At 43.1% G+C, this 27,911-nt stretch overlaps 1 protein-coding gene and 1 long non-coding RNA gene across 2 annotated transcripts; both read left to right on the forward strand.

The window, feature by feature from the left end:
• Positions 1–1,804: 1,804 nt before the first annotated feature.
• Positions 1,805–27,666, forward strand: f8 (coagulation factor VIII, procoagulant component). Its single transcript, XM_076988440.1, has 25 exons — positions 1,805–2,065; positions 2,364–2,461; positions 2,748–2,870; positions 6,421–6,633; positions 7,018–7,191; positions 7,617–7,841; positions 7,921–8,185; positions 8,390–8,546; positions 8,752–8,839; positions 9,794–10,011; positions 10,244–10,379; positions 11,897–12,106; positions 12,452–13,640; positions 13,764–13,929; positions 14,147–14,392; positions 14,662–14,890; positions 15,439–15,621; positions 19,538–19,654; positions 20,269–20,340; positions 20,449–20,534; positions 20,998–21,156; positions 25,124–25,268; positions 25,412–25,560; positions 26,312–26,494; positions 26,746–27,666. The coding sequence occupies exons 1-25, from the start codon at positions 1,917–1,919 to the stop codon at positions 26,902–26,904; spliced, it is 5,139 nt and encodes a 1,712-aa protein (XP_076844555.1). The 5' UTR covers positions 1,805–1,916; the 3' UTR covers positions 26,905–27,666.
• Positions 21,163–22,298, forward strand: LOC143489420 (uncharacterized). Its single transcript, XR_013124672.1, has 2 exons — positions 21,163–21,937; positions 21,968–22,298. It is a non-coding gene; the product is annotated as an uncharacterized LOC143489420 (long non-coding RNA).
• Positions 27,667–27,911: the final 245 nt, after the last annotated feature.

Below are 27,911 nucleotides of genomic sequence, written 5' to 3' on the forward strand. Positions count from 1 at the left end.
ATTTAAAGTATTTTACTATTTAAATACTGAGGGGTAAACCGAATGTTTTACTGATCATCGAGAAAATAAACCAGCAGACAGTGCGTGTAGGCCTACTGTAAATAACCTCACTTAATAAGTGAGCTTATTTACTGTATTTTAACTGTGTTTGGATAAAAACAAATCCAAACAAATTAGCACTTATTTTCGGTGGAATGTTGTGCAGGCAGTGATGTGCCCTGATGCAGTGTTGGGTCCTGATGCAGTGATGTGCCCTGATGCAGTGTTGGGCCCTGATGCAGTGATGTGCTATGATGCAGTGTTGGGCCCTGATGCAGTGATGTTTTATTGTTAACCTTGTAAATCCTGTAAAGCGCTTTGTGACAACATGTGTTGTGAAAAGCGCTATATAAATATATTTGATTTGATTTGATTTGATGTGCCCTGATGCAGTGTTGGGCCCTGATGCAGTGATGGGCCCTGATGCAGTGTTGTATAGTAGTTTGTAGTGTTATGCAGTTTGACTGCAAACCACCAGGTGTCAGTGTTTTTGCATCAGTTTTCAATGCTTTGAATCGTTTGCTCATTTGCATCAATCATTTGAATGAGGAAGAATCCCCAAGAGCTTTGTGAAAAGCTCAAAAAGATCATCTACATGGTAATGTACTGGAATCATATCTTAGTAAATGTAATTCAACATGCACAGTGCTTGCATCAATGTTAGCAAGAAGCTTAGTTCAGTCTGTGTTCGGTCTGTGTTCGGCCTACTCTATATTACTTGCTTAATGGTTGAGCCCCTAAACAATGTAGCATATGCAATGTACAACCAAAATGTGTTGTTTCCAGTATGCAAAAGACACTTGAATGCCATACTATTCAGTCCAAATATTCCAGTGCATGACTAGAACTATCTGCAACAGTGGCAGAAGTGTGTGAAACCTTCATACATTAACCTGACTCATGTTTTCCATAATACTGTACAATATACTACTATGGGAACCAGTATTCATGACATACAATACAGTATTCAGCATACGGTATGTAGTGTATGTCAAACATTGCCATGATTGCTTCTGGTTTTGGACTCTATCACCCAGGTAGTTGTTGTTTGTGATGCACATGATGTGACAAATGCAAGGATACATGTGCCCAAAATAACTCCACTGTGGCACCTCGAGTTCTTCACATAGGCACCGCACTGCATGTCATGTTGTGAGGGACAAACTCTGTTTTGTATCTTGTATTGCATGTCACTTCAGATTTGCTGCTTCTTCATGGCTGGGACACTGAAACCTGTAGTTTGGGTGAATAGTGTCAGGATGAAAGTGCATTTATAAACGTATGTATGTCAGATTCTCTACATTTTCAATAATCCCCCATTAAGTAGAATAAATAGGACAGTCATTACATGTTTGTTATTTACAACATTCACAGATTACAATCATTTTAAATCTCAGATAACACTGCATAACCTTGATAAATTTGGTAAAAATGTATTTTATCATTTTTAATTGGAAGCAACTATGGCAGAAACTGCTTAGTCCTCTCTCAATCTCTCTCTCTCTCTCACTCACTCTCACACTCTCTCACTCTTTCTCACTCTCTCTCACTCTCAATCTCTCTCACTCTCTCATTCTCTCTCACACCTCCCTTCCTTCCTTATTATTCTCTAATAGACTTCTTTAGTCTTACATGTATGTCATCATCATAATCACTTCTCCCTCTCGCTCCTCTCTTTCCACCTCCATGTATTTTATCTCCTTTTCCTCTTCCCTTGAATCAGCGCCGCCCCCCCTCACTTTAAAAGCACACGCTTCCTCTGTGTTCATTAGTAACTTCTCAGCATCAGAACAGGACGTTCACAGGGGAAGTTTGTTCAGAGAAAGATTACTGCCGTGGATGTTTCTGCTGTACGCGGGTTTCTAGAGTCTCTAGTGATGAAGCATCTTCTGATCATCCTCTTCCTTACAGAATGTTTGTGGGCTCCCTGTGTGGTGGCAAAGACGCAGGAGTTCTTCATTGCTGCTGTGGAGATAAGCTGGGACTACCTGCACACAGACGTCAGTGATCCAGCTGCTAATCAGAGGTACTGCCCTCCCCGAACCGGCATCCACACGCTCTTCACACACAGGGTCAAGGGGCAAGGCCTTTATTCTAGTTTCTGAACCTAATTTGCTTTTGACTTGATCTGATTTGAACACTGTTTTAAGGTGAAGCATATTAGTGTTATGTGTCATGCCTTTTACCCAGAATGTTTTTAAAGTAAATCAATATTTCAATGTCTTACAAGACAATGCAAGGTTATTTTGCATATTATTTTGTTTTTGTTGTTGTTTTCGCATGGGGTTGAGCAATGACTGCATATTTAATCTTTTTTTCCACAGGAGATTTGCATCTGGTGTCCAGAGGTACACAAAGGCGGTCTATGTGGAATTCACAGACTCCACGTTTAGTGTTCGCAAAACAAAACCTCCATGGGCTGGTCAGTACAGAGCATTACATTTTTAAAATCTTGTCTATCTCATAGTTTATTTGTGCCTGTCCACTGTTAGCGAGGGGTCACACTCCAGTTTTATACTTCTTCGTGCCAGCTGCCAAAATATACTCCTTCATTGGTTTCACAGGTTGAATTCTTCACTTTTGAACGAGAGTTTGAACTACAGCATAGGTGTCCAAGTAGTTGAATCACTAGTATATTTGTGCTGAAAGTTGTAAATGTTTAGGACTGTTGGGAATTATTTTTGTTTCTTTGCTTGTTTATTTTGCAGGAATTCAGGGCCCTACAATCAGGGCAGCAGTCAATGACAGAGTGGTGGTCCACTTTAAGAACTTCGTCTCACAACCTCTTAGCATCTCACCAATTGGTGTGCCCTACTGGAAACAGTCTGAAGGTGACACATTCTCCAGTTGAGCTGACCACAATAGAACTGACTACAGATGAGCTGTCCACAATAGAACTGATCAGAACACTTTGATTACTTCAAACATTCATTTTGTTAGACAGAATGAATGTTTGTATAACTGACATATGCCATTGTTTCTCAGTTCTTGACCCCTAGTTCATAATTCTACAGTTCTCTTTTATTTTACACTTCCACAAAGATCCTGGCGGTAGTAGTTAAAGGATTAATCATCAGTTTAGTGGTGCACATTGATGGTATTCATTCTGATGTATGATGACTGTTTGTTTGATGTATGTTAAAATCTTTTATTTTGTATGACTGGACCTACTCCTAGAAACTGAACCTGAAGCTTTTGGGCTCATGGTGGTTACTCTCACAAGCTTGTGACATAGCACTCTGGGAATGTGATTACACCAGGAGCTTTATGAGCTGAATGTTATGAGATCAGTATATGACTTCAGGAGTGATGGTTTAGTTACCTTGGAAAAGTAATCCGATTACTGATTACTCCTTCAAAAAGTAACCTAGTTACATTACTGATTACTTGATTTTAAAAGTAACTATGTTAGATTACAAGTTACTTTAGTAGTTACATTCAGCAGCAAAATTAGTTTTTCCAATACTCAGTTTATTGGAAGTGCATTTTTAACAGTAATAATGTATCTCCTGACATTACGTTTGTGTAGCTGTGTGGTATTTGTAAATGTATTTGTAAACGTAATACAAGTGAACTGTTCAGTCACAGCTATTTGTTGTGAAACAAAATACAATTACAAGTTCAAGCATTTTAAAGTACTTTAGCTAAAATTCCAGCACTTTTCAAACCTGAAACACAATGCAACATGAAAATTCGTCAGGTAAATGTTCCTTCCCCTGTTTTTGAGGGGTGTTTCTTTACACTACCACATATCATTACGGAGAACACTGCACAGAATGATGTGAACGCGCTCGCACTCTCACAGGGTGCATTGAGCGCTACGGTCAGACGTAAAAGTATAACTGAGCCAAGAAGAAAGCAAAAATATATATTTTCACTAAGGAAAATAAAAATAGTAACACACAGTTACTTGGATAAGTAACTTTAATCTGATTACTGCACTGGAAATAGTAACTCGTTCTATTACTCGTTACTGAAAAAAGTGGTAAGATTAGAGTAACGCATTACTGACATCACAGGACTTCAGTTACATATCATATTCCAGGACCTTAATGAGGAACTGTAATTTGCTGGCTCACTTTTCAAATGAGAAATGTAACTTAAAAGGCAGAAGCTTATCCCTTTGGAAAAATGAATGGATGACATGGACTTTATCTTTATATACTCTGAATTAGCCGTACTGTATGGTATCATAATACCAAACCATTTGGTTTGCCAGCAGTAGTAAGAGCATAACTAATGAATAAACAACTATACATTTCCTTTATAAATCATTGGTTGTTCAGATCAGAAATTTCAGTTATGTGACGGGCAGGGGTGAGCAACTAAAAGGAAGCGATCACGCCAAGTCTCAGGGAAAAAGGATGGTTTAATAGAAAGTGTGCAAACCTAAAACCCTTGCAATATCTCCAAATTAAGGATATAATGACCAGCGGTCAACTGGTACAAAGACAAGACATATATAGGCAAACAAACGACCCTCAGGTGAGACGGATCACGGGCTCCGCCCACCTGAGGGACGCACATGACGTCACCAGACAACAACAACAACAGCCGCTGTGGACGGAGGCGGCCGGTAGGGGGCCGCCTCACCGTGACAAGTTAAATATATCATATAGCAGACAAACACAGTTATATCTGGGAAGTCAAATGAAGTTTATAGGATTTACAGAAAATGCAATAATTAATAAAGCAAAATTAGCAGGTGTATAAACTTGGGCACCCCAACAGAAAAATTACATAAAAATTATTAAACTCTCCTTTTGCAGAAATAACAGCCTCAAAACAGACCATTCTTCTTTACATCTCCAGTTCAGTCTGGTTTGATGGTTTCCGAGCATGGACAGCCCACTTTAATTCACACCACAGACTTTCAATAATATTCAGGTCTGGGGACTGAGATGGCCAGTCCAGAACATTGTGCTTGTTCCTCTACATGAATGCCTCAGGAGATGTTGAGCAGTGTTTAGGGTCATGGTCTTGTTGAAGTATCTAGCCCCGGAGCAACTTCTACTTTGTCACTGATTCTTGAACATTGTTCTCAAGAATCTGATGATATTGACTGTAGTCCATGTGACCTTCAAATTTAACGAGATTCCCAGTATCTGCACTGCTCTACAGCATGATGGAGCCGCTACGACATTTTACTGTGGGTAGCAAGTGTTTGTCTTGGAATGCTGTGTTCTTTTTGCATCATGCAAACCACCCCTTGTTATGTTCAAATAACTCACCTTTAGTTTGATCAGTCCACAGCACCTTATTCCAAAATGAACCTGGCGTATCCAAATGTGCTTTAGTATACCGCAAGCATGTGTGTTGTGTGAGCAGAAAAGGTTTCTCCTTGTGCAAAGTGCACTGAATAGTTGAACGATGCACAGTGACTCCATCTGCAACAAGATGTTGTAGGTCTCGGAGCTGGTCTGTGAGTTCACTATGACTGTTCTCACCATTCTTCTCTGCCTATCTGAGATTTTTCTTGTCCTGCCACTTTTGGCCTTAACTAGAACTGTGCCTGTGGTGCTCCATTTCCTCACTATGTTCCTCACAGTGGAAACTAACAGCTGAAATCTCCTGCTGGAACAACCAGTCCTCAGAACATCTCTAGAGCAGAAGGAAACACGTTTTCTTCCATGAAAGAAATGTATGTGGCTTGATTCATGCGTTCTTCACAAAGATGAACCTGCCTGGTTCCAGCCTTGCTGAAGCATCTCCAGATGATCACCGATCCTCCACCAAATTTCACACTGAGAAACACTGGGCTTGTACGTCTCTCCAGGTCACAGTCTAACCATTAGATGACCAGGTGTTGGTCAAAACTGAAAATTGGACTCATCAGAGAAGATCACCATACTCCTGTCCTCTATGGTCCAATCCTTATGGTCTTTGGAAACTTCAGCCTGGCTCTTCTTTGCTTTTTGTCTAGCTTTACATGATTTGAGCCCTGCTTCTAAGAATCCTGCCACGAGCAGCCTCAAGGTGCCCTGCCTCTTGAAAACCTGCCTATAGCCTGTTTCTGACTGTTCTTACTGTGCCCCAGCTGCCATTTTACATTCTTTCTGTAGGCCACTTGATGTCATCCTGGAGTTGATGACATTTGAATAAGTTGATGGTCATTCCGGTCAGTAGAGACATGATTTCGCCCTCTGCCAGTCTGCAGCTCTGTTGTCCCCAATGTCTGCTGTTGAACATGTTGTCATAAACTGCTCACTTAGAAATTTTAAGGATGGATGCCACATTTCACATTAAGTAGAATGAGGTGTACTTGTATTGAAATTCAACTGACACTGGAATTGAATGGCTGTCATACAATGGAATAGCTGTCATATGTATGCATGTATGTATGAAGGTTAATCAGAATTAACCTCAACCTGTTCCTTCCAGGTGCTGGGTATGAGGACTCCAGTTCAGTCCAGGAGAGGGGAGATGATGCAGTGCCCCCTGGTGGCTACTATAAGTACGTCTGGGACATTCCTCCCAGCAGTGGGCCAACCACATCGGACCCAGACTGCCTCACCTACTCCTACTCATCACAGGTGGACATCCTACGAGACTTCAACTCTGGACTCATCGGGGCTTTCCTGATCTGCAAACCAGGTCTGGTGGAATTGGATTTTCAAATATGCAAAACCTCTAAGAATTCCTAATCCTCAAAAGAATTTCTAGTCCTGTAGTCTTGAACCCAGGTCCTATAGATGATACGGGTGTGCTCTGACCACCAGACCGATAATCTGGCTCCCCAGCACACAGCAGCCAGGATACCTTTTACATTAATGAGTGACAGTCTCTGTCAGACTCTCTGGCATTGGAGCTATGCATTTGAATCCATCCATCGTACATAGAAAAATGTAAACAGTCTTATCTAAAAAATGTCAGCATTGAAAGTATATTCGGCTTTCTCCCTGTAGGCCTCTATGCCACTGATCCTTATGCCACAAAGACTCACGTAATGGTGCCTGTCTGGCCTTTGACATGTGTTAGGTACTCTGACGGAGGACTCACGGCAGAGGGTTCCCGAGTTTGTGCTGCTGTTTGCTGTGTTCGATGAGAGTAAGAGTTGGTACAGAGAGGCAAACAGACCAGACAAACCCAGGAAATCATCCAACTGGTCACAGTTCCACACCATCAACGGATACGTCAACTCCACTCTACCAGGTCCATGAACATCTAGCCCTTCAGAATCAACTTATACACACCAACATGGATGCAATGTCAAAAGAACAAATCATCTGTCAGGATTACTTTCCTCAAGAAATATCCGTTTATATATATATAAAAAATAAAGGGAACACTTAAACACAATGTAACTCCAAGTCATCCACACTTCGTGTTCAGATAGGAAGCAACACTGATTGTGAATCAATTTCATCTGCTCTTGTGCAAATGGAACAGACATCAGGTAGAAATGAGAGATTTTCAACTGATTTCAAAGATTTTTATTAATTGAGATCTAGGATGTGTTATTTTAGTGTTCCCTTTATTTTTTTGAGCAGTATATATATATAGAATCTATAAAATCTGCATCATTGCTGACTTTAATTACTGTGATTATTATTGTTGTCCCATCACTGTCTGTACAGGTCTGAAGTTGTGTCTGAAAAGTCCTGAGGTTTCCTGGCACTTGATTGGCCTGGGCTCTACCCCAGACATACACACCATTCAGTTCCAGGACCACACCCTAAAGGTCATGAACCACAGACAGGTTACCTTGGAGATAACCCCCATGACCTTCACCATGGCAATGATGAAGCTATATACTGAGGGAACATTTCTGATATCTTGCAGGATCCATTCACATCAGCAAGGTCAGAGGTCATTCCTGTGGGGTTTGTTCTAATATTCCAGTGGTATTTGTTCTAATATTCCTGTGGTGTTTGTGTTCAGCTGGTATGAGTGCTGTCTTCACCGTGGACAACTGTCCCGAGTCTGCACAACTGCCCGACAAGCGAAATGTCAAATGGGCGGAGGGTGAAGACAAGGATGGAGAAAGTGATGAAGATTACCCAAAGGACGACCTTTTTTCTACCATTGTACTCCGGCCCGGTGGGCCAGCGTCGATTCTGAGGTCCAGCGGCCGGAGACCCAAAGTGTGGGTCCATTACATCAGTGCGGAGGAGATCTCCTGGGACTACAACCCTGGAAGCAGCCGGTAGGACCGCACCACTCTGCCCAGCAACTGGACCTTACGTAAATTATCTGGAGTCATTTGTGTTACTTCAAGTTCCTCTGAGTAACTCACACAAGCAAAGGAAGCGTATTTTACATGTGTGTTTGTGTATCTCTGAGTGTGTGCATGTATGTGTATTTGTGTGTGTCAGTGTGTAATCAGGACTTCTGTGTTTTTCTGTTTCAGACCTCTGGGGTCGAGTGATTTGGGGAAGCGTTTGAGGAAGGTGTATAAGAAGGTGGCGTATGTGGAGTACACAGACAAGACCTTCACTGTGCGTAAGAACAAGGGCAGCGTGCTGATTGGTCCAGAGCTCAGGGGAGAGGTGGACGACCAGATCCAGGTAAGACCACAAATCTGGTTTCACTCGTTTAACAACTGAATGTCTTTTATGGGTTTGAGTTATGAGCTATGGTTATGGATTGGGGTTAGGGTTATGGATTTGAGTTAGGTACCAGGGTTTGAGAGTAATTTGGCCCTCACATATTTGGCCGTAGTGTTTTAATGCTGTATTGCTTTAATGCTTTAATGCTGTATTGCTTCTGCAGATTGTATTCAAAAACATGGCCAATCGACCGTTCAACATTTACCCGAACGGCCTCACAAGTGTCCAGCCAGTGAAGAAGAGAAGTAAAGGTGAGATTAGCAGAGACATTACCATGTGGGTTAGGGTTAGGAATGTGGAATATGTGTGGGTGACTGAGAAGGGGGCTGTGGAATATGTGTGTGAATAAGAGTGGGGCAGTGGAATATGTGTGTGAATAAGAGTGGGGTAGTGGAATATGTGTGTGAATAAGAGTGAGGCAGTGGAATATGTGTGCGAATAAGAGTGGGGCAGTGTAATGCATGTGCATGAGAGGGGCCAGTCACAAAGAGATAATTACATGAGTATATCTGGAATCAATGTTGTATATGCAGTTACAAGGTACTTAGTCATGGGCTGAGTATGAGGAAAAGCAATTTGGCAGATGCATTTTCAGTAGTTTACTGAATGAAGAGATGGAGATGCAAGAATAGATCTGTAAGAAGATAGTGTTCCAGATGTAAGGCCGCTGTGCAACCAGCCTGTTCTCTGAACATATGGAGAGAGAGAAGGTGAAGATGAAGGGCTCTGGTAGGGCTGGGAACCCCAGCAGCTGAATTATATACGTACTGCAACTTATTGAGTCCACAGAAGCCAAGAACATAATCTAGCAAGAATTATAAGACAATGAAACGGGTTTATTAAGAAGAGAAGAGCTTTTATTAATCCCTCTAGGGAAATACTTCTGTGCATTAACCCATCCAGAGTGAACACACACATTAGGTCAGTGGGCTGCCACTTGAATGGGCTGACGGGGAGCAGCTGGGGGTTTATGTTAATTGCTCCAGGACACTTCAGCCAAGGTTTCTACTGGTTGTGAGGCTTGATCTGTCACCCTTTGGTGCCCAAGCCCATGTCTCTAAACTTTAGACCACATCAGCAATCCATGAATATTTATTCCAGTATATTACCTGGAATATCCAGGTTGGATAAAAAGTAAATACATGCTAAACAGCTCCTAGACCTCTGGGAATATTGTGGGAATGTTGTGCCTGTGTGTCGTGAAGAGAAGCAGGTGGATCTGCGCTCTCTAGCTGTTCCTCCGGGGGAGATCATGATGTACCTGTGGAAGCTGACGGCAGAAGATGCCCCGGCCGAGGCAGATCCTCGCTGCCTGACCCGCTTGTACCACAGCACGCTGGATCCAGAGAGGGATATGGCATCTGGGCTGGTGGGACCCCTGATCATCTGCAAATCTCAGAGTTTGGACCTGCGAGGGAAAGTGGTAAGACATTTTGAATTACTGTTTTAACTAGACCCACATGCCAGACATGCCACAGTGTACTGGACTGGGCTTTAGCACCATCATCTTTATCTATTTCCTGTGGCTTCAAAGAAGTGTTAGAAAAGGGGGTTAGGTTTTGATGAATTAATGTATTGATAGATTTAGCAGATGGATGGGTGGACAGACAGACAGGCAGGTGGATGAATTGATAGTAGGCTTGTTTCATTTTCAGGTAACATCAGACAGAGAAAGACACCTCATATTCTCAGTGTTTGATGAAAATAAAAGCTGGTACAATGAAGAGAATTTTCAGAAGCACAATGAAGATCGCAACGATCCCATTGTGTACAACTCTAATGTCATGTACAGTAAGTATTGTTGTGCACATACATGTACTGTTTATCAGTTTTGTCACACTGTGGGGCTCCTTTGTTGCATAGATGAGCCTAACCAATTAAATTATATATGAGCTTAACCCTAACCAATTATATTATACTAACCCTAACCAATTATGGTAAACATGTTGTGCAGATGAGTTACAGTGGGGATAATAAGTATTTAGTCAGTCACCAATTGTGCAAGTTCTCCCACTTAAAAAGATGAGAGAGGCCTGTAATTGACATCATAGGTAGACCTCAACTATGAGAGACAAAATGTGGAAAAAAATTGAGAAAATCATTTTGTCTGACTTTTAAAGAATTTATTTGCAAATAATGGTGGAAAATAAGTATTTGGTCACCTACAAACAAGCAAGATTTCTGGCTGTCACCGACCTGTAACTTCTTTTTTAAGAGGCTCCTCTTTCCCCCACTCATTACCTGTATTAATGGCACCTGTTTGAAGTCGTTAACAGTATAAAAAACACCTGCCCACAACCTCAAACAGTCACACTCCAAACTCCACTATGGTGAAGACGAAAGAGCTGTCGGAGGACACCAGAAACCGAGTATTGGGAGAATGTCATATGGTCAGATGAAAGCAAAGTAGAACTATTTGGTAAAAACACAACTCATCGTGTTTGGAGGACAGTGAATGCTGAGTTGCATCCAAAGAACACCATACCAACTGTCAAGCATGGGGGTGGCAACATCATGTTTTGGGGCTGTTTCTCTGCAAAGGGACCAGGACGACTGGTCCGTGTACATGAAAGAATGAATGGGGCCATGTATTGTGAGATTTTGGGTGCAAACCTCCTTCCATCAGCAAGGGCAATGAAGATGAAACGTGGCTGGGTCTCTCAGCATGACAATGATCCCAAGCACACTGCCAGGGTAACAAAGGAGTGGCTTCGTAAGAAACATTTCAAAGTCCTGGAGTGGCCTAGCCAGTCTCCCGATCTCAACCCCATCGAAAACCTTTGGAGGGAGTTAAAAGTCCGTGTTGCCCGCCGACAGCCCCAAAACATCACTGCTCTAGAGGAGATCTGCATGGAGGAATGGGCCAACATACCAGCAACAGTGTGTGCCAACCTTGTGAAGACTTACAGAAAATGTTTGACCTCTGTCATTGCCAACAGAGGATATACAACGAAGTATTGAGATGAACTTTTGTTATTGACCAAATACTTATTTTCCACCATTATTTGCAAATAAATTCTTTAAAAGTCAGACAAAATGATTTTGTCAATTATTTTTTCACATTTTGTCTCTCATAGTTGTTGTCTACCTATGATGTCAATTACCGGCCTCTCATCTTTTTAAGTGGGAGAACTTGCACAATTGGTGACTGACTAAATACTTATTTTCCCCACTGTATGTAAGAATCACTGCATAAACCATACATGGAAATGTCTTTCAAAGTCAAAAGGAGGTTTTCCATAATAATTTTTCTTCCTAGTTTTAAAATCATGCATTTCAACTCTCTCCCTCTCTTTCCTTTGCTGCAGGTGTGAATGGTTTAATGTACAACAGTCTGCAATTTAAGGTGTGTCTTGGTGATGTCACACTCTGGCACGTAGCTAGTGTTGGCATGCAGAATGACTTCTTGTCAGTGTATTTCACGGGTAACCCATTTGAGAGGGACAAAGTCTATGGCACGGTTCTCACTCTCTTCCCAATGACCGGAGGCACCGTTACCATCGAGATGGAGACTGAGGGTAAGGATGCAACCTGACCATTACAGAAATAGTGCAACCACAGCATTAGTAATCAACAACTGGCTTCATGCTAATAAAAAAAAAAACGGATTGTTGCTAGCTATTATTTGCTGACAGGCATGTTAGTGTTTAAACTGCCTTAAAAGAAAAAGAATGAAAATTTTAGATCAGTATTTGGTCTGTCTGAATAAAATCATAGAATGATCCCAAATTGAACATTGAAAATGATCCTCATTCGCTTCAGCAACAAAGATTAAAACTATGTTTTACCTGTTTCCTTCTAATGATAAGTCTGATTACAGATTATTATAATTATAATTATGATTTTAAAAATCTTTTTTCTAGGTGAATGGGAGATTAGTGCATTTGACCCAGCCATGAAGAAGCAGGGTATGAGTGCACGTTACTCAGTGTTTAACTGCGAGAGAGTGCTCCCCCTGGTGGACAGTGAGGAATATGAAGATGACTTTGAGGACTACATTGAACAGAACTTCCAAGTCCCACGGGGTGTCAGACAAAGAAATCGAATCATGGCTGTTCGGGTGTGCAAAAAAACAGCAAGAAACAGAACCCAAACAGACCCGCTGGCTAGCCATAGGAACCTGACCCAGCAGTCCTTGGAGAGTGACTGGAGAAAGAACGCACTTGTGTGTGAGATAAAATATGTTCCGGTGGAGGAAGCAGAGGATCTCAATGTTCTCTCACAGGGCGGAATTCCACAGGACATTCTGGATCAACTGGACATGGAGAAAAGCAAAAGCTCCCCAGATCGCCAGAAGAGATTCTCTTCAATAGATAATGTTCCAGAAGCACAGACTACTCTTCCTCTCCCTCCTTCCCACAGGACAGATATGGAATGGTCAGACAAGACAGAGACTGAAACAACTGAAGCAGTCATGGTGGAACAAGCTCAAACTCTCATACCGATAACAACCCAAACTGAAGAAGAGAAATTCCCAGATGGAGAAGAAACTGAAGGCTCAAGTCTAGGGAACAATTTATCTACTGACCTTTTCAAGAAATTTATTCAAAGGCCAGGGTGGAATAAGACCTCTGACATCAGTAAACATTTACATGATACTAGTGACTCTGATACTGTACTGAAATACAAGCCTAATTTGACTGAGAAGAGTCGGAGGGAGGCGTGGAGTGTCAGAAAAGACGAGACTGAGGTTGCAGGTTCAAACAACGTCCTGAAAGACAACGATGTTCTAAAAGACTCAGCTGCTGAGATGGACAAGCTGGCAGGAAGCGGATATCCTCACAAATATGCACACAAAGACCCAGAACTGCAGCCTGATGGAGAATCCCACTTTTCCCTACCAAATTCTTCAGATAAGCAAACATATCCCAAGATGTCCATGGAATATGATGATTATGACAATGAAGGGAATGAATCCACACTGAGTTTCGATTTTGGTAACGAAATCGGTATCCGGTCTACCGAATCGAAATTCCGTAGTTATTACATTGCAGCAGAGGAAATTTTGTGGGATTATGGGATAAAAAAATCTCACCAGCTCATAAGTGTGAGGTGGGGCCAGAACTCAATGACTACTGCAAAGTACTAAATTTTAAATTTACAGTGGACGTGAATGTGAAACTGAATTGATTGCATGTCAGTACTTAAATGTGACTGCATTATTATACCCTGTAGTGAGATGAGGAGAGGGATGAGGAAATACTTCCCATCCTACAGGAAAGTAGTTTTCCGGGCATACCACGACAAAGAATTCCAGAATCCAGTGAAGCGTGGTGAGCTGGATGAGCACCTGGGGATTATGGGCCCTGTGATCAAAGCTGAGGTCAATGATGTTCTCACTGTAAGTCCTCATCGCATTTTACTTTGACTTCTTCAGGCCAGACAGGGTATTGAAACCCCAGAGGGACACCACACTGCAGTATAATGTGATAATATATGTAAAGTTGATCTAGTTTATAGTTACACTGAATGAATCACATCTTAGTTTTAGTTGGGACAGTAATAAATGTGTTCAGCACTGTAACATGTCATGATGGCTCCCATTTGCCGTCTGGCAGGTGGTGTTTAAGAACCTAGCCTCCCGGCCATACTCACTGCACTTGCATGGAGTGTATGATAAGACCATGGGGGCATCTGGCCCAGCCGGAGGCCCGAGGGAGCAGCTCCAAGACGGGCCAATGCCTGGGGATCCAGTCCCTCCTGGACAGGAGAGAGTGTACAACTGGAGAATCAGTAAACGACAAGGACCATCATCCAAAGACTTTGACTGCAAAGCTGGAGCTTATTACTCCACCGTAAACATGGTACATATATCTCTGCATATTCAACATCACATTGATGTTACACTGATGTATCAGACTAAGTATAGAATACCTTCAGTCATTCACTTTAGGTTCTTTATGAGAAAAAAACAAAATACAAAAAACATTTGTATTAAATAAAAAACAACTAGTGTTTATCAAGAAAAGTGTTTCTTAACATTATTAAATCTGTTAAATGGACTTTAAGTAGTTCAGATGACCTCACTGGATCAAATAGAAGACGTGTAATTACATATCACTCTCTCCCTCAGGAGAAGGACAGGCACTCTGGTCTAATTGGACCTGTGCTGATCTGTCGCCCTGGGACGCTGGCACCTCGCTCTCTACTGCAGCCCGGCGTTCATGACCTCTTCCTCCTCTTCACTGTCTTCGATGAGAGGAAGAGCTGGTACCTCGATTACAACGTTAGGACGTTCTGCACCCCGCCCTGCCAGACCAAAGCAGACGATCCCTGGTTCGATAGCAGCAACAGATTTGCTGGTAGAGTAAAATATTGAAAAAGTAATAGTAAATCTAATTACCACTGTTCAGTATGTTATCAGCTTGGTATGTTTCTATGCTGGATCTGGTAAGATATGCAAAATAATCTGTCCAGTCAGAAATTGTAGATAATGGACATATATCCACTGACCACTCCTATAGTGCTATTAATCTAACGCCTTAAACTGCTAATCCTTATTATCCCTGCTAATCCTTAGAGAATATCTTGCTTTCTGTGCAATTTTTGCCATATTTCAAATGCTCTCTTTCACTAATCAGGTGATATATATACATAATAATATATATATTAGTTTGTCTTGTATTCATGTGTTTGCATAAACAGAAATGCATTTAAACTGTTAATATATAATAAAACCATCCACATAAGATCTGATGATTGTTCAAAACCAGTTCCCTGAGGCATCTCAAACTAATTTTCAAGATTTCCAGATAAAGCATACTATCCCAAACTATCTCATACTATCTCTACCTCTTGCTTTTATCCCAACTCTTTTACTGGTCCTTGTTCCGTTGCCATATCTGCACAGCAATAAATGGGTATGTTGCGGAGACCCTGCCTGGCCTGGTGGTGGCCCAACACCACACATCTAGATGGCATCTGCTGAACGTGGGAGGCAGAGGAGAATTCCATGCTGTGCACTTCCACGGAATACCGTTCAGTGTTGGGAAAGACCAGGACCACCGCATGGGGATCTTCAACCTTTATCCAGGTAAATGAACATGCATTTCCACTGAAACATTCATCATTCATCAACTCTGCCCACAACACAGAGTGTAAGAACAGAAATACTCAATAAATGTGAGGGAAAAATAAAGGAGAGAACAGAGAGGAGAGGCAGAAGAGCACAACGCATAAAAAATAATAAACTCCACAGCAAATGTGTGGGAAACTGTGATGTGGGGACAGAGGCAGCAGGAGACAGAGACTGTAGTCTATGGAGTCCACAAGGTACCGGAAGGTCTTACCCCTGCGCCTTGAGTCCAGCATGGTATGCAGGACCGTTCGACAGTGGCAGAGGCGGGCCCGTTCTCGCCTCCGCACTCAAGGGACCTTCCTGGACAGGCTTCAAGGCAGAGACATGGAAGGCCCTGGACAGTCTGCGGTCCCCTGGCAAGCAGATCTTATATGTAAAAGGCTTAATGGGTTTGGATATTACATAAAGGCCTACGTAGCGGTTGGCCAGCTCCCCTTGCACCAGTCCTCCATAACGGGCTGGTCCGATGAGGCAGCTTTCCACGGATAGAGATGGTTGGCGTCCCAGCACACACTCAAATGGTGTCCTCCACATGCTCAACTGGACTAGAGAGTTCTGCGTTTACTCCGCCCAGGTAAGCAGCAAGCTCCAGGTATCTGGATAGTCGCTACAATAAGCGCGCAGAAATTTCCCCAGTTCTTAGTTTGCTATTTCCACCTGCCCGTTCACCTGAGGGTGATAGCCTGAGGTAAGACTGACCGTTATGTTCAGCTTAGTGAGAAATTCCCTCCATACCCAAGAGGTGAACTGGGGACCTCTGTCCGACACTATGTCTTCCGAAAAACCAAACTGATGGAACACCTCTCGAAACAAAGCGTCCGCCATCTCCCAAGCTGTAGGCAACCCCGGCATCGCTATAAAACGCACCATTTTAGAGAATCTGTTGATTACTGTTAAAATAGTGGTGTTTCCTTCTGAGAGATCTGCAGTGTGAGTCCATGGCTACTTTGAGATGGGTAAAGGGAGTAGCTTACTTGCAGGAGGAGTGTACGGCACTTTGCTCCTCGCACACTCCGGGCAGGAGGCCACGTGACGCAGGACGTCCCGGTGCATACCTGGCCACCAGTAGCGTACCCCCAGCAGCCGTGATGTTCGGGTAGAACCGGGATGCCCTGTGCCTAGAGACAAGTGCCCTGCTGATTAGAGCCGTACGGTGAGCCGGTGGAACATACTTAGGATGAGGGGGCACTGACGATGTGGGTTAGCTGTAGCGTTCGCCCCCTCTCTGATGTGGATGAGATTGTAGGCACTGCACAGATCGAGTTTGGTGAATACTCTCGCTGCCCGCAACTGCTCTAGCGCCGAAGGCACCAGCGGAAGCTGGTAGGAGTAGTTCGCCAATAGGGAATTGAGCCCTTGGTAATCTTCGCATGGCCTCAGACCACCATTTTTCTTCTTAACAAAGAAGACGCTGGCTGAGGTAGGCGAGGTGGAAGGAGTGATATAGCCCTGCGCTAAAGCCTCCCTGACGTATTGGCTCATCACCTTCTCCTCTTCTTGGGAGAGGGGATAGATTCGCCCTCTCGGGGTGTAGCTCCGTCTTTGAGGATGATAATGCAGTCCCATGGGTGATGAGGCGGAAGCTGGGCTGCCTTGGTAGCACTGAAACTTACGCGAGGTCCCGGTACTGACTGGGAATTGCTTGGAGGTTCGCTATTTTGGGGCTTTCCACACTAGTGGTCATAACCCTGACTGAGGTTTTGCAGTGTTCGCATATATAGGGTGTTGACAATCTGAGGATGCGACCCGTGAACCATTTGATAACTGGGTTGTGCAAACAAAGCCAGGGAAGCCATAACTTGACGGGGTGACGCATGTTGCAGAATATAAAATGATATGTGTTCGGTGTTTCCTGTGGTATGCTGTGCAATAATGTATTACACCCCGGCTCACAGGCTGGCCGTCCAGTGCCTGCACACGCCTCAGTTTCTCCAACGCTTTCAGAGGTACGGCCAGACGTTCCGCCAGGCTCTGCCCCATCACGTTGCCCGAGGCTCCCGAGTCCACTAGGGCAAAAACCCCCACAGAACAGCCCTTATAAGAAACCAATGCACGAATAGTCAGCAAGTTTCCAGTCAAGGAGTTACTCACCCGAGCTCTGTCACCACTTGGGTAAGCGGCCTCCTTGTCAAGAACACACCCACCAACGTGTCGTTCCATCCAGTGCCTGCAGCCAGAGTCCTGAAGTCCTGAATTCCAGCAGGTACTCCGCGGCGGAGCAATTACCCTGTTGCATCTTTAATGAGCTCTGATCACACACACGCACCTGTCGTAGGTGGTAGAAGACATCTGTTTATTCTGCAATGAACGCAGCATAGTCCGTTAATAGCGCCATCTCACTTGTGAGCAGTGCTGAATGAATGAATGAATGTTCGATTTATATAGCGCCTTTCAGAATACCCAAGGCGCTTTACAATTTAACACAGATACAAGTCACAGACAACCAATCACACACACACCGGCAAGAAGCAGCAGCCAATTGCGTACTCTCTACCGGAAGCCACAGCCCCCTGGGGGACTGAATGGGGTGCAGGAAGGGGAGAGAGGACAGACCCTAGTGGCAGAGCACCATCCACCACTGGGCATACAAGCACACACACACAAACTACTTTTTTTATTGAACAGAGAGACACAGACACACACTCAGGGAGAATTTGTCAGGGACTGCCAATTTACCTAACCTCTATGTTTTTGGACTGTGGGAGGAAACCGGAGATCCCGGAGGAAACCCATGCAAACACAGGGAGAACATGGAAACTCCACTCAGATAGGGACTTGAACCCAAGGCCCCAGTGCTGAGAGGCAAACGTGCTAACCACCAAGCCACCGTGTTGCCTAGTGCTGTGCCCCAATCAAGCGCTTTGCTGGTAAGATGGGACATAACGTAAGCCACTTTCGCCTGGTCACTCAGCTTGAAGTGGTATGAGAAGTACAGTCCACACTGAACAAGGAAACCCTTGCACTTGTCCGAGTCTCCTTCGGGCAGAGCGATGTGCACCCTCTCCTCCTCGGTCGCGGGAGGGGGAGTTTTACTCGTCTAGATGGAGAGGCTCTGCAAGCAACTCGTCATCACATTCATTAGTTCTCTCATTTCATTAATTTTTTGTTGTTGACGCCCTATGGTCCTACCTTGAGTAGCCAGGATTTCCAGGGGCAACAAACCCTTCCCAAACAAAAGCAGAAACATATAGGAAAAAATAGCAGGGGGAAAACTTGAGGAAGGGCAGGGAGCGGCGCAGGAGCTAAGTGCTCAAATAACGAGAGCAGACAAACAACAACATTGGTGGCGAAACACCGATGAACGCAACCGGGAACCAACAAGAGAGAGAAAGGGCTGAGCAACATGAGGCATGGAGACCAAAACGATTCAGCAGTGATCTGTCACACCTGCTCTCAGCCCTTCTTAAGGAAGGGAACGGTGACAGATCACTGCTGATTGCGGGAACCCCGCCTAAAACCGACTCAAGAACTCCCCCCTGTGGTGGCCAGGGGAGCCACATCCGAGCCCTGACACACATATAAACTTCTCTCTACTAGAATGAACATTAGACTTAATTTGTAGGCAATTCTATCAGCATTAAAGTCTGAATCACTGGAATGGAATTTAGGCATGAGAGGTAAGTGTTGCTAAGACAACATTAAATGTTATGTAATGTTGCCTAGACAACACTGCCTAGTCACATTTTCTCATACCGGGCATCACTGGGTTCGACAGTGTGATAGAATAGTGTCCATTTGCACACATGTGGTTGTGTTCAATGAGTTTAATGCTGGGGATTAACTCACTACTACAGAGCATTTCACAGTTTTTTTTACTTCTCATGTTGATTTGCCAGAGCACTTACGTCCATGCTTGTGTCTCCTGCTGTAGGTGTGTTTGGGACCGTGGAGATGAGGCCTGCTACAGTCGGCACCTGGTTGGTGGTGTGCACTGTTGGAGAGCACCAGCTGTCCGGCATGAGGGCCAAACTGCTCGTTTACAACCCACGTAAGAGCTGTGCTACTGTTTGACTTGTTCTATGTATCAACTCACATGGAAATCTTTTCATGCACCTCGATGAGACGTGTAGTCTGATCCTATTGGTTTGTCATGATCTTGATGAGACGTGTAGTCTGATCCTATTGGTTTGTCATGATCTTGATGAGACGTGTAGTCTGATCCTATTGGTTTGTCATGATCTTGATGAGATGTGTAGTCTGATCCTATTGGTTTGTCATGATCTTGAGCAGCATTGTGTTCAGAATGGCAGGAGAAAGCACAAGCATCTTCACTGGGGCTAAATCACGAATCAAAGCCATAATAAGCAGAATGAATCAACAAAGGCAAAAATACAAAATAGCAGTAACAGACTAAACTGACTAAACAGGACTCACTTCATCATATAGGGAAGACTTCATTCACTGAGATATGCATGTTCTATTGAGTCCATATATGATTGTCAGGTCTTAGTGATGGTAAGTTCTACTAGGGTGGAGCTGGAGGTGGAGGAGGGCCCATTGGTGGTGGAGGAGGGCCTATTATGAAGCGTGGGAGTCTGCAGAGGTAGAGCCTCCATGTCACAGTGTTCGTCTGGTTATATTTCGACTGCTTTTGTCTTGCAGGATGCATCCAGCCTTTAGGAATGCAGTCAGGGTGGATAAATGATGATCAAATCACTGAATCAGACCATTATGGTACAATTTAATATGACTTATACATATATATTAAGTACAAATTTAAATGATCAGCAGTCATTTATAAGTGAATATATTAAGTCTGATGTTTCAGCATTTCTGTGGCAGGTAACTGGGAGGCACGGTTAGCCAGGCTGCACTTATCTGGATCTGTAAATGCCTGGATTGGCAACAGCCAGAACTCTTGGATCCAGGTACAACAGTCCACTCACTTCAAAACAGCATTAATGACTCAGCCACCTAAGACACAGACTTCTATCTGCCAGTGTGGTTTTGTCATGCTTTGTTTCTAATTAATTTGCAGTACATAAACAATGGATCATAATTTTGCTTAAGTAAATATCAGTAAACAGTTGCCTAATCCAGTGGAAGCAAGATACTATTGTGCGAGGAACGACTTTAAAACACGTGTTTGCATCTGGAGTCCCAAAGCAATACTCTGATGAAAAAGAAATGCACTAGTTACATATCCTGAAAAAACATGAGCATGTAGCAGCTTTCACAATCTGACACTCACTGGGTTTTGGATTACAAGGAGTTTTACTACCTAGCAACCTTTTGCATTATCGTATGTCATCCCTGGCACGTGTGTGTGTGTGTGTGTGTGTGTGTGTGTGTGTGTGTGTGTGTGTGTGTGTGTGTGTGTGTGGCTCCTAGGTGGATTTGCTGCGGCCCATGTTGGTGCATGGGATCCACACTCAGGGAGCCAAGACCTGGGGTCTGAGTGAAGCATTCACAGTGATCTTCACACTCAGCTACAGCCTGGACAAGGAAACCTGGAGGACCTATCGAGGGATCAGTAGCGAGTCTGCTTACGTGAGGGTCCAAGACCAGTGTCCACCCACAAATGCACCATACAGCACCTAGAGTCTACACCCACGACCAACACCCACGACCTACACCCACGACCTACACCCACGACCTACACCTGCAGTTACAGTGGGTGCACTGCAGATGGGTGGTGGGAGCAGCAGAAGGTAACAAGGACATGAAGGAACATCAGCACTCCACCTCTCAGTCCAAAAAACCTGAGTGACAAAACAGAGTCAGGGATAGGGTTAGGGTTAGTGGAGGTTTATTCAGAACAGGGTTAGGGTTAGTGGAGGTTTATTCAGGACAGGGTTAGGGTTAGTGGAGGTTTATTCAGAACAGGGTTAGGGTTAGTGGAGGTTTATTCAGAACAGGGTTAGGGTTAGTGGAGGTTTATTCAGAACAGGGTTAGGGTTAGTGGAGGTTTATTCAGAACAGGGTTAGGGTTAGTGGAGGTTTATTCAGAACAGGGTTAGGGTTAGTGGAGGTTTATTCAGAACAGGGTTAGGGTTAGTGGAGGTTTATTCAGAGCAGGGTTAGGGTTAGTGGAGGTTTATTCAGAACAGGGTTAGGGTTAGTGGAGGTTTATTCAGAGCAGGGTTAGGGTTAGTGGAGGTTTACTCAGAGCAGGGTTATGGTTAGTGTTAGTGGAGGTTTATTCAGAGCAGGGTTAGGGTTAGTGGAGGTTTATTCAGGGCAGGGTTATGGTTAATGTTAGTGGAGGTTTATTCAGAGCAGGGTCAGGGTTAGGGGAGGTTTATTCAGAGCAGGGTTAGGGTTAGTGGAGGTTTATTCAGAGGGGTTAGGGTTAGTGGAGGTTTAGTCAGAGCAGGGTTACAGTCCAGGGTCATTAAGCCAATGCGAATATCCATACAAACAAAAAAGAAAGACCAGGCAGACTAAACTTGAAACATAGAAATACACTCACATTAACAGGCAGGGATAACAAGCATTCAAATACAATAAACAGACAAACTCACACAAAGACAGATTCCATACAATACAATGATCAGCCCTGAACAAGACAAGGGGATAGGGTTTAAATACACTAAATAACTAAGGCTAAACTAGAAACAGGGGGTGCACTAACGAGAGGGTGGAGTTACTGATAGAAAGGAGGGGCCAAACTGACATGGAAAACACTAGCACATGGGACACCAAAACACAGCCATGACAGAGAGACAGAGGAGGGGCTGAAGGGAACCAGGAGCTGGGCGCGACACAGGGAGGTTATTCCATAGGAGCTGTTAAAGGAAAATACTTTTCCATATTCAAGGCACCTTTTGATCTAAGCAGACATGGTGGGTCATAGCGCACTAGGATGTACTGTGGTGCAAGACTGTTCAGTGCTTTGTAGATCATTAGACATATTTTATAATCAATATTAAATTTGACTGGGAGCTAATGTAATCTAGCTAAGATAGGAGTAATTTGATCAAACTTCCTAGTTCTAGTAATAGTCCTGGCTGCTGTATTTTGAACTAGTTGGTCCTTGTTTAAGCACATAGTACTACAGCCAGATAATAAGACATTACTGTCTAATCTGGAAGTCATAAATGCATGGATTAGCTTTTCTACACCCTGGGAAGCCAGTATGTTCCTAATCTTTGCAACATTTCTGAGGTGGAGGAAGGCAGTTCTAGAGACGTGAGATTCATAACTACAGCAGGATCTGTAAGGTCACACTGAAGGTGTGATTTGAAGTCCTTCAAGGTTATGGAGCTCATACTCCATAAACCACCTTCACAGAAGAACTTCTGCTTTGCCAGGATTAAGTAAGAGAATGTTTCTCAACAACTAGGGTCTGATGCCCTTTACATATTCCTCTGTTCTTCTACAATATTATGCTGATGTTTGGTCTCTGGTTTAGCTGAGGCTCAGAACTAAGTATCATCAGCAGCAGAAACTTGCACAGTGTTTGCACAAAAGGTCGTCTGGAGGTAGCAGATAAGGAAACAAGCAGGGGCCCAAGAACAAAATTGATCTTGGTGTGACCTTGGTGTATGCTGAAGGAGCAACCGGCTAAATAAAATATAAACAAGAAAATGGCTACATCTCTAATCCCAACAATGTTTTCAAGTATATCTAGTAAAATGTGATTTATGGTGTCAAATGCTACACTGAGATCAAGCAATATAAGCAGAGAGTTTGGCCAGAGGCTAACTGTGGTTGCTCTTGGTACTGTGGTTAAACCTAAACATGACTGAAAGACTTGATGTATCTGGATCTGATTCAAGGATGAGCTTAGTTGATGTACGTGGATCTGATTCAGGGATCAGCTTAGTTGATGTATCTGGATCTGATTCAGGGATCAGCTTAGTTGATGTATCTGGATCTGATTCAGGGATGAGCTTAGTTGATGTACGTGGATCTGATTCAGGGATCAGCTTAGTTGATGTATCTGGATCTGATTCAGGTATGAGATTAGTTGATGTTTCTGGATCTGATTCAGAGATGAGCTTAGTTGATGTTTCTGGATCTGATTCAGGGATGAGCTTAGTCGATGTTTCTAGATCTGATTCAGGTATGAGCTTAGTTGATGTTTCTGGATCTGATTCAGGGATGAGCTTAGTTGATGTTTCTGGATCTGATTCAAGTATGAGCTTAGTTGATGTTTCTGGATCTGATTCAGGTACGACCTTAGTTGATGTATCTGGATCTGATTCAGGTATGAGCTTAGTTGCTGAGCTACAGCTTTGTATAAGGTCTTGAAAATAAAGCGAAGGTTTGAGATCAGCCTGTAGTTTGACAAATGATATGGGTCAAGGTTAATGGGTCATTAGCCTCTTTGTCTGCTGATTGGTCTGTTCTGGTGTAATGTGGAGCAACTAGGAGGCAGATGCAAACACTGAGCTGAACAAGATTTATAATGAGATAATCCTAAATGTAGGATTGATCTAGTACTGTCCATGAGCACCTTACCAATATAATATCATGAGACATTAGAAACGATTCTAAACAACCTTGATATAAGAAAACGAAAAGTCCCTATTAAGAAACACAAACCAGGAATGGAAGAACCAGACAGATGCAAGGAAAACACAGCTAGAGTAAAACACGCAAGACTGCTTAACAGCTGACTGGGGAAAAGAAACTACAGATAAGGCAAATGAATCAACATTATTGTGCACACAAAGAAAAAAGGTAGCACATACAACAGACACAACAAACTAGGGACAAAATAACAAATCCTCAAATTAACCACATTAGAAAGACCACAAACAAGAGCAAAGTACAAACCAGAATCATGAACTTAACCAAAGACCCACAAACAATGACTGAAAACAAGAGGTATATATACTAGGAACATCTGAAACTAGTAAGAGATATATAAACGATAAAGCGTAGCAGACTGAACCAAATTGGATACAAAACAAAGACATCAGGTGGGGGTGGAGCCAGGTGTGACATCTGTACTGTCTTCGATTAACTAAGACAACATAAGACTAATGGTACAGGAGAGAAGAGCAGTGCCTTCCCTAGTAGGATAGAGACCGTCCCTCCCTAGTACGATAGAGACCATCCATCCCTAGCAGGATGGAGAAGGTCTATCCCTAGTAGTATAGAGACCGTCTCCCTGAAAGTCCTCAAATGTCGTCCAGGTATCTAAAAGTCCCGCATTGTTTTGTGAGCATCACATCGACATCCAGCAGTTTAGCGAAAATAACTGAATGTACCTCAACAACTAGACCCAACACCTCTTCCAACATCTAGGCATAAAACCTAGACCCAACACTTCAGCCCAACACATAGATGCCTCATCACCCCTCATCTCAACACCTCCCACCAACCTCACTTTCACTTTGCTGTAGTGAAATTATAAATTGCATTAGTCATATACTGAATTATTTTCAGGCATTCAACAAAATAGTGTTGTTGCATGTAATACAAAACATGTATTGATCTGTGATTAAAGATTTTGAATTTGCCAGTACATATACATTTTTATCACTCATTTATTTATTTTTCTTAGAAATTTAATGGAAACATGGATGGGTACAGGGTCAAAGAGAATTTACTCGCTCCTCCGATCATCGGCCGGTACATCCGTATTCACCCGTTAACATATGGCGGTCGACCCACTCTGAGATTTGAACTCCTGGGCTGTGATCTCAACAGTGTGTAAACACAAAAACAAACACACACACACATACACACACATGTGTGTATATATGTCTCCATGTATTCTCACAAACATATGCACAGAAACTCACAGCCACATTTGCATACATGTATGTGTGTGTGTGTGTGTGTTTTGCAGGCTGCTTCCTTCCATTAGGCATGCAGCAGCAGCTGATTCCAAACAGTCGGATCACGGCCTCCTCCTTCCTGAAGACCTGGTTGCTCTCATGGAGTCCTGGTCTGTCCAGACTCAACCAGGAGGGTCGTGCCAATGCCTGGAGACCCAAGGTGCCTCCAATCAACACAAAGCTCCAGATCTCCTGAAATTCTGACAGCGTCTGTCATTTGTTCATCAATTCATCCTCCTTAACCAGATCCCAATATAACATCCATCCATCCATCCATCCATCCATCCATCCATCCATCCAAGTGTTACACATTCTATAACACTACAGAATAATACACATTTTTACAAAAATGTCATTAGCTGAGAACTGCTTAATTATTCAACACTGAGACGGAGTTTGGGTGTGGTAGCTGCAGTGCTACCAAATAAATGTTCCGCATTACTGTTGGGAAAGAATTAAGCTTATCAGACTTGGCTGGCAGCTGCTCAGTTTCAACACCATTGTACAACTGTAGGCATTTCCTCCAGCTGTCTGTCTGGGGACAAGACGTTCAGGCCATTGTGTTGCTCTCTGAGCCGCATGTGAGTTATGACCGTATCTCTTGCCCTGTGCCAGCAGTTCAGAGAACTTGGCCAATTTGCTGCTTGTTGCATTGGTTTGTGTGAAAATGCCCGTGAAAGTACTGATATTAACCAATTTGTGAAACAGAAAACTCTCAGAAGAATTTGCACTTAAAACCAGAAGTCGACAGAGGCTCAAAGTGATCTAGATATCTAGATAACTAAATGTATTTTGTATCATTATTACAGGTGATTTCTAGATTCCATTTTCTATTACACTGATGGAACTGCATTACAACAGTAGATTTATTGTTTAACCTCTGTTTCTGATTCTCTCTTGCTCTCATTTAGAGTAATAACCCTCACGAGTGGCTGCAGTTGGACTTTGAGGTGGTGAAGAGGATCACTGGTATTTTGACGCAGGGTGCGAGATCTGTCCTCACACAAATGATGGTGACAGAGTTCACCATCTCCATTAGTGATGATGGACAGATCTGGTCTCCTGTCACTGAGCAAGGGACGCAAATAGAGAAGGTGTGTGGGGTGTGTGTGGGGTGTGTGTAAGGTGTGTGTGTGTAAGAGAGAAATGAGGTAATTAGTCACACTTTTACATTACAGATAATGATTTCAAAGTTATGTTTAAATACTTTTTTTAGTTGATAAAATTTCATGGTCATGGAATGTTAATATATAATTCAGTACATAAACTATAAAACATAATAAATATTAATGGAATGATCTACAAAGCCTCACACACATGTCTGTGTGTTTATATTGATGTCCAGGTATTTGAAGGAAACAGTGATGATCACAACCAGGAGAAACTAAACATGTTTGAGCCGCCGCTGTTCGCACGACTCCTCCGTGTCCACCCCAAGGGCTGGATAAACGACATCGCCCTGCGGGTGGAGGTCCTGGGCTGTGATACACAACAGAGACTATGAGGGATGGAGACAGAGAGTGAAGGAAAAACAACCATAATGCAGTGGAGAGGGAGAGGGAGAGGGAGAGGGAGAGGGAGAGGGAGAGGGAGAGAGAGAGAGGGAGAGGGAGAGGGAGAGGGAGAGAGAGAGAGAGAAAAAACACTGCTGAATGTCTACCAGTTCTGTTTCACTCATACATTTGGCAGCACAACATAACTACTGATGTCAGTGTTTTGGGACCATACATGATTTGGGTGTTGTAACTGGGTGATGATTTGGGTGTTGTAACTGGGTGATGATTTGGGTGTTGTAACTGGGTGATGATTTGAGTGTTGTAACTGGGTGATGATTTGAGTGTTTTAACTGGGTGATGATTTGAGTGTTGTAACTGGCTGATGATTTGGGTGTTGTAACTGGGTGTCTTCAGAAGGAACACAGAGCTGCTATGTGTGCTCTCAGTATCTGCTGGTTGTGGGATGACCTACAACATGCTTAAAAAGAACCTTTTTAAAGGCCTCACCTGGTTATTGAGTCCTCTGTCAAATAAGCTGCTTTTTAAAGACTTAATCTACTCCATCTGCTTGTGTGCCCACAGAGTTTAAACACTCATCTTAGTTATTGTCACTATTCATATCCCTGTATTTGAACAGACCACAAGAAGATGCAGGAAAGGCATCGTAGCTATGGGAACCATATATACATAATTATGAAACTACTGAATGTATTTGCACTGTGAAAGAGAACTGATATATGATTTATTTTTAAATAAAGTATTTAAAACTTTGTGATGTGCATTTCAGAGCTATCTCTGTTCTTTTCTTTGTGTCATGGACAATGAACATGCAAAAGAGGGAAATAAAGAAAAGCTCAACACTACTGCAGAAGTAAAGAAAAGCTCAACATCCTACTAATTAAAACAGAAGGTGTATTAAATAAAGCAAAGAGGTAATGACACACAGGTGGTGCTGTGAATAACAGGGGACTGAGGCAGCAAATGTTTCAGTACACTTTAATCTCACCTCTAGGCT

Source organism: Brachyhypopomus gauderio, chromosome 2 (genome assembly GCF_052324685.1).
Source record: "Brachyhypopomus gauderio isolate BG-103 chromosome 2, BGAUD_0.2, whole genome shotgun sequence".
In the NCBI taxonomy this organism is placed as follows: domain Eukaryota; kingdom Metazoa; phylum Chordata; class Actinopteri; order Gymnotiformes; family Hypopomidae; genus Brachyhypopomus; species Brachyhypopomus gauderio.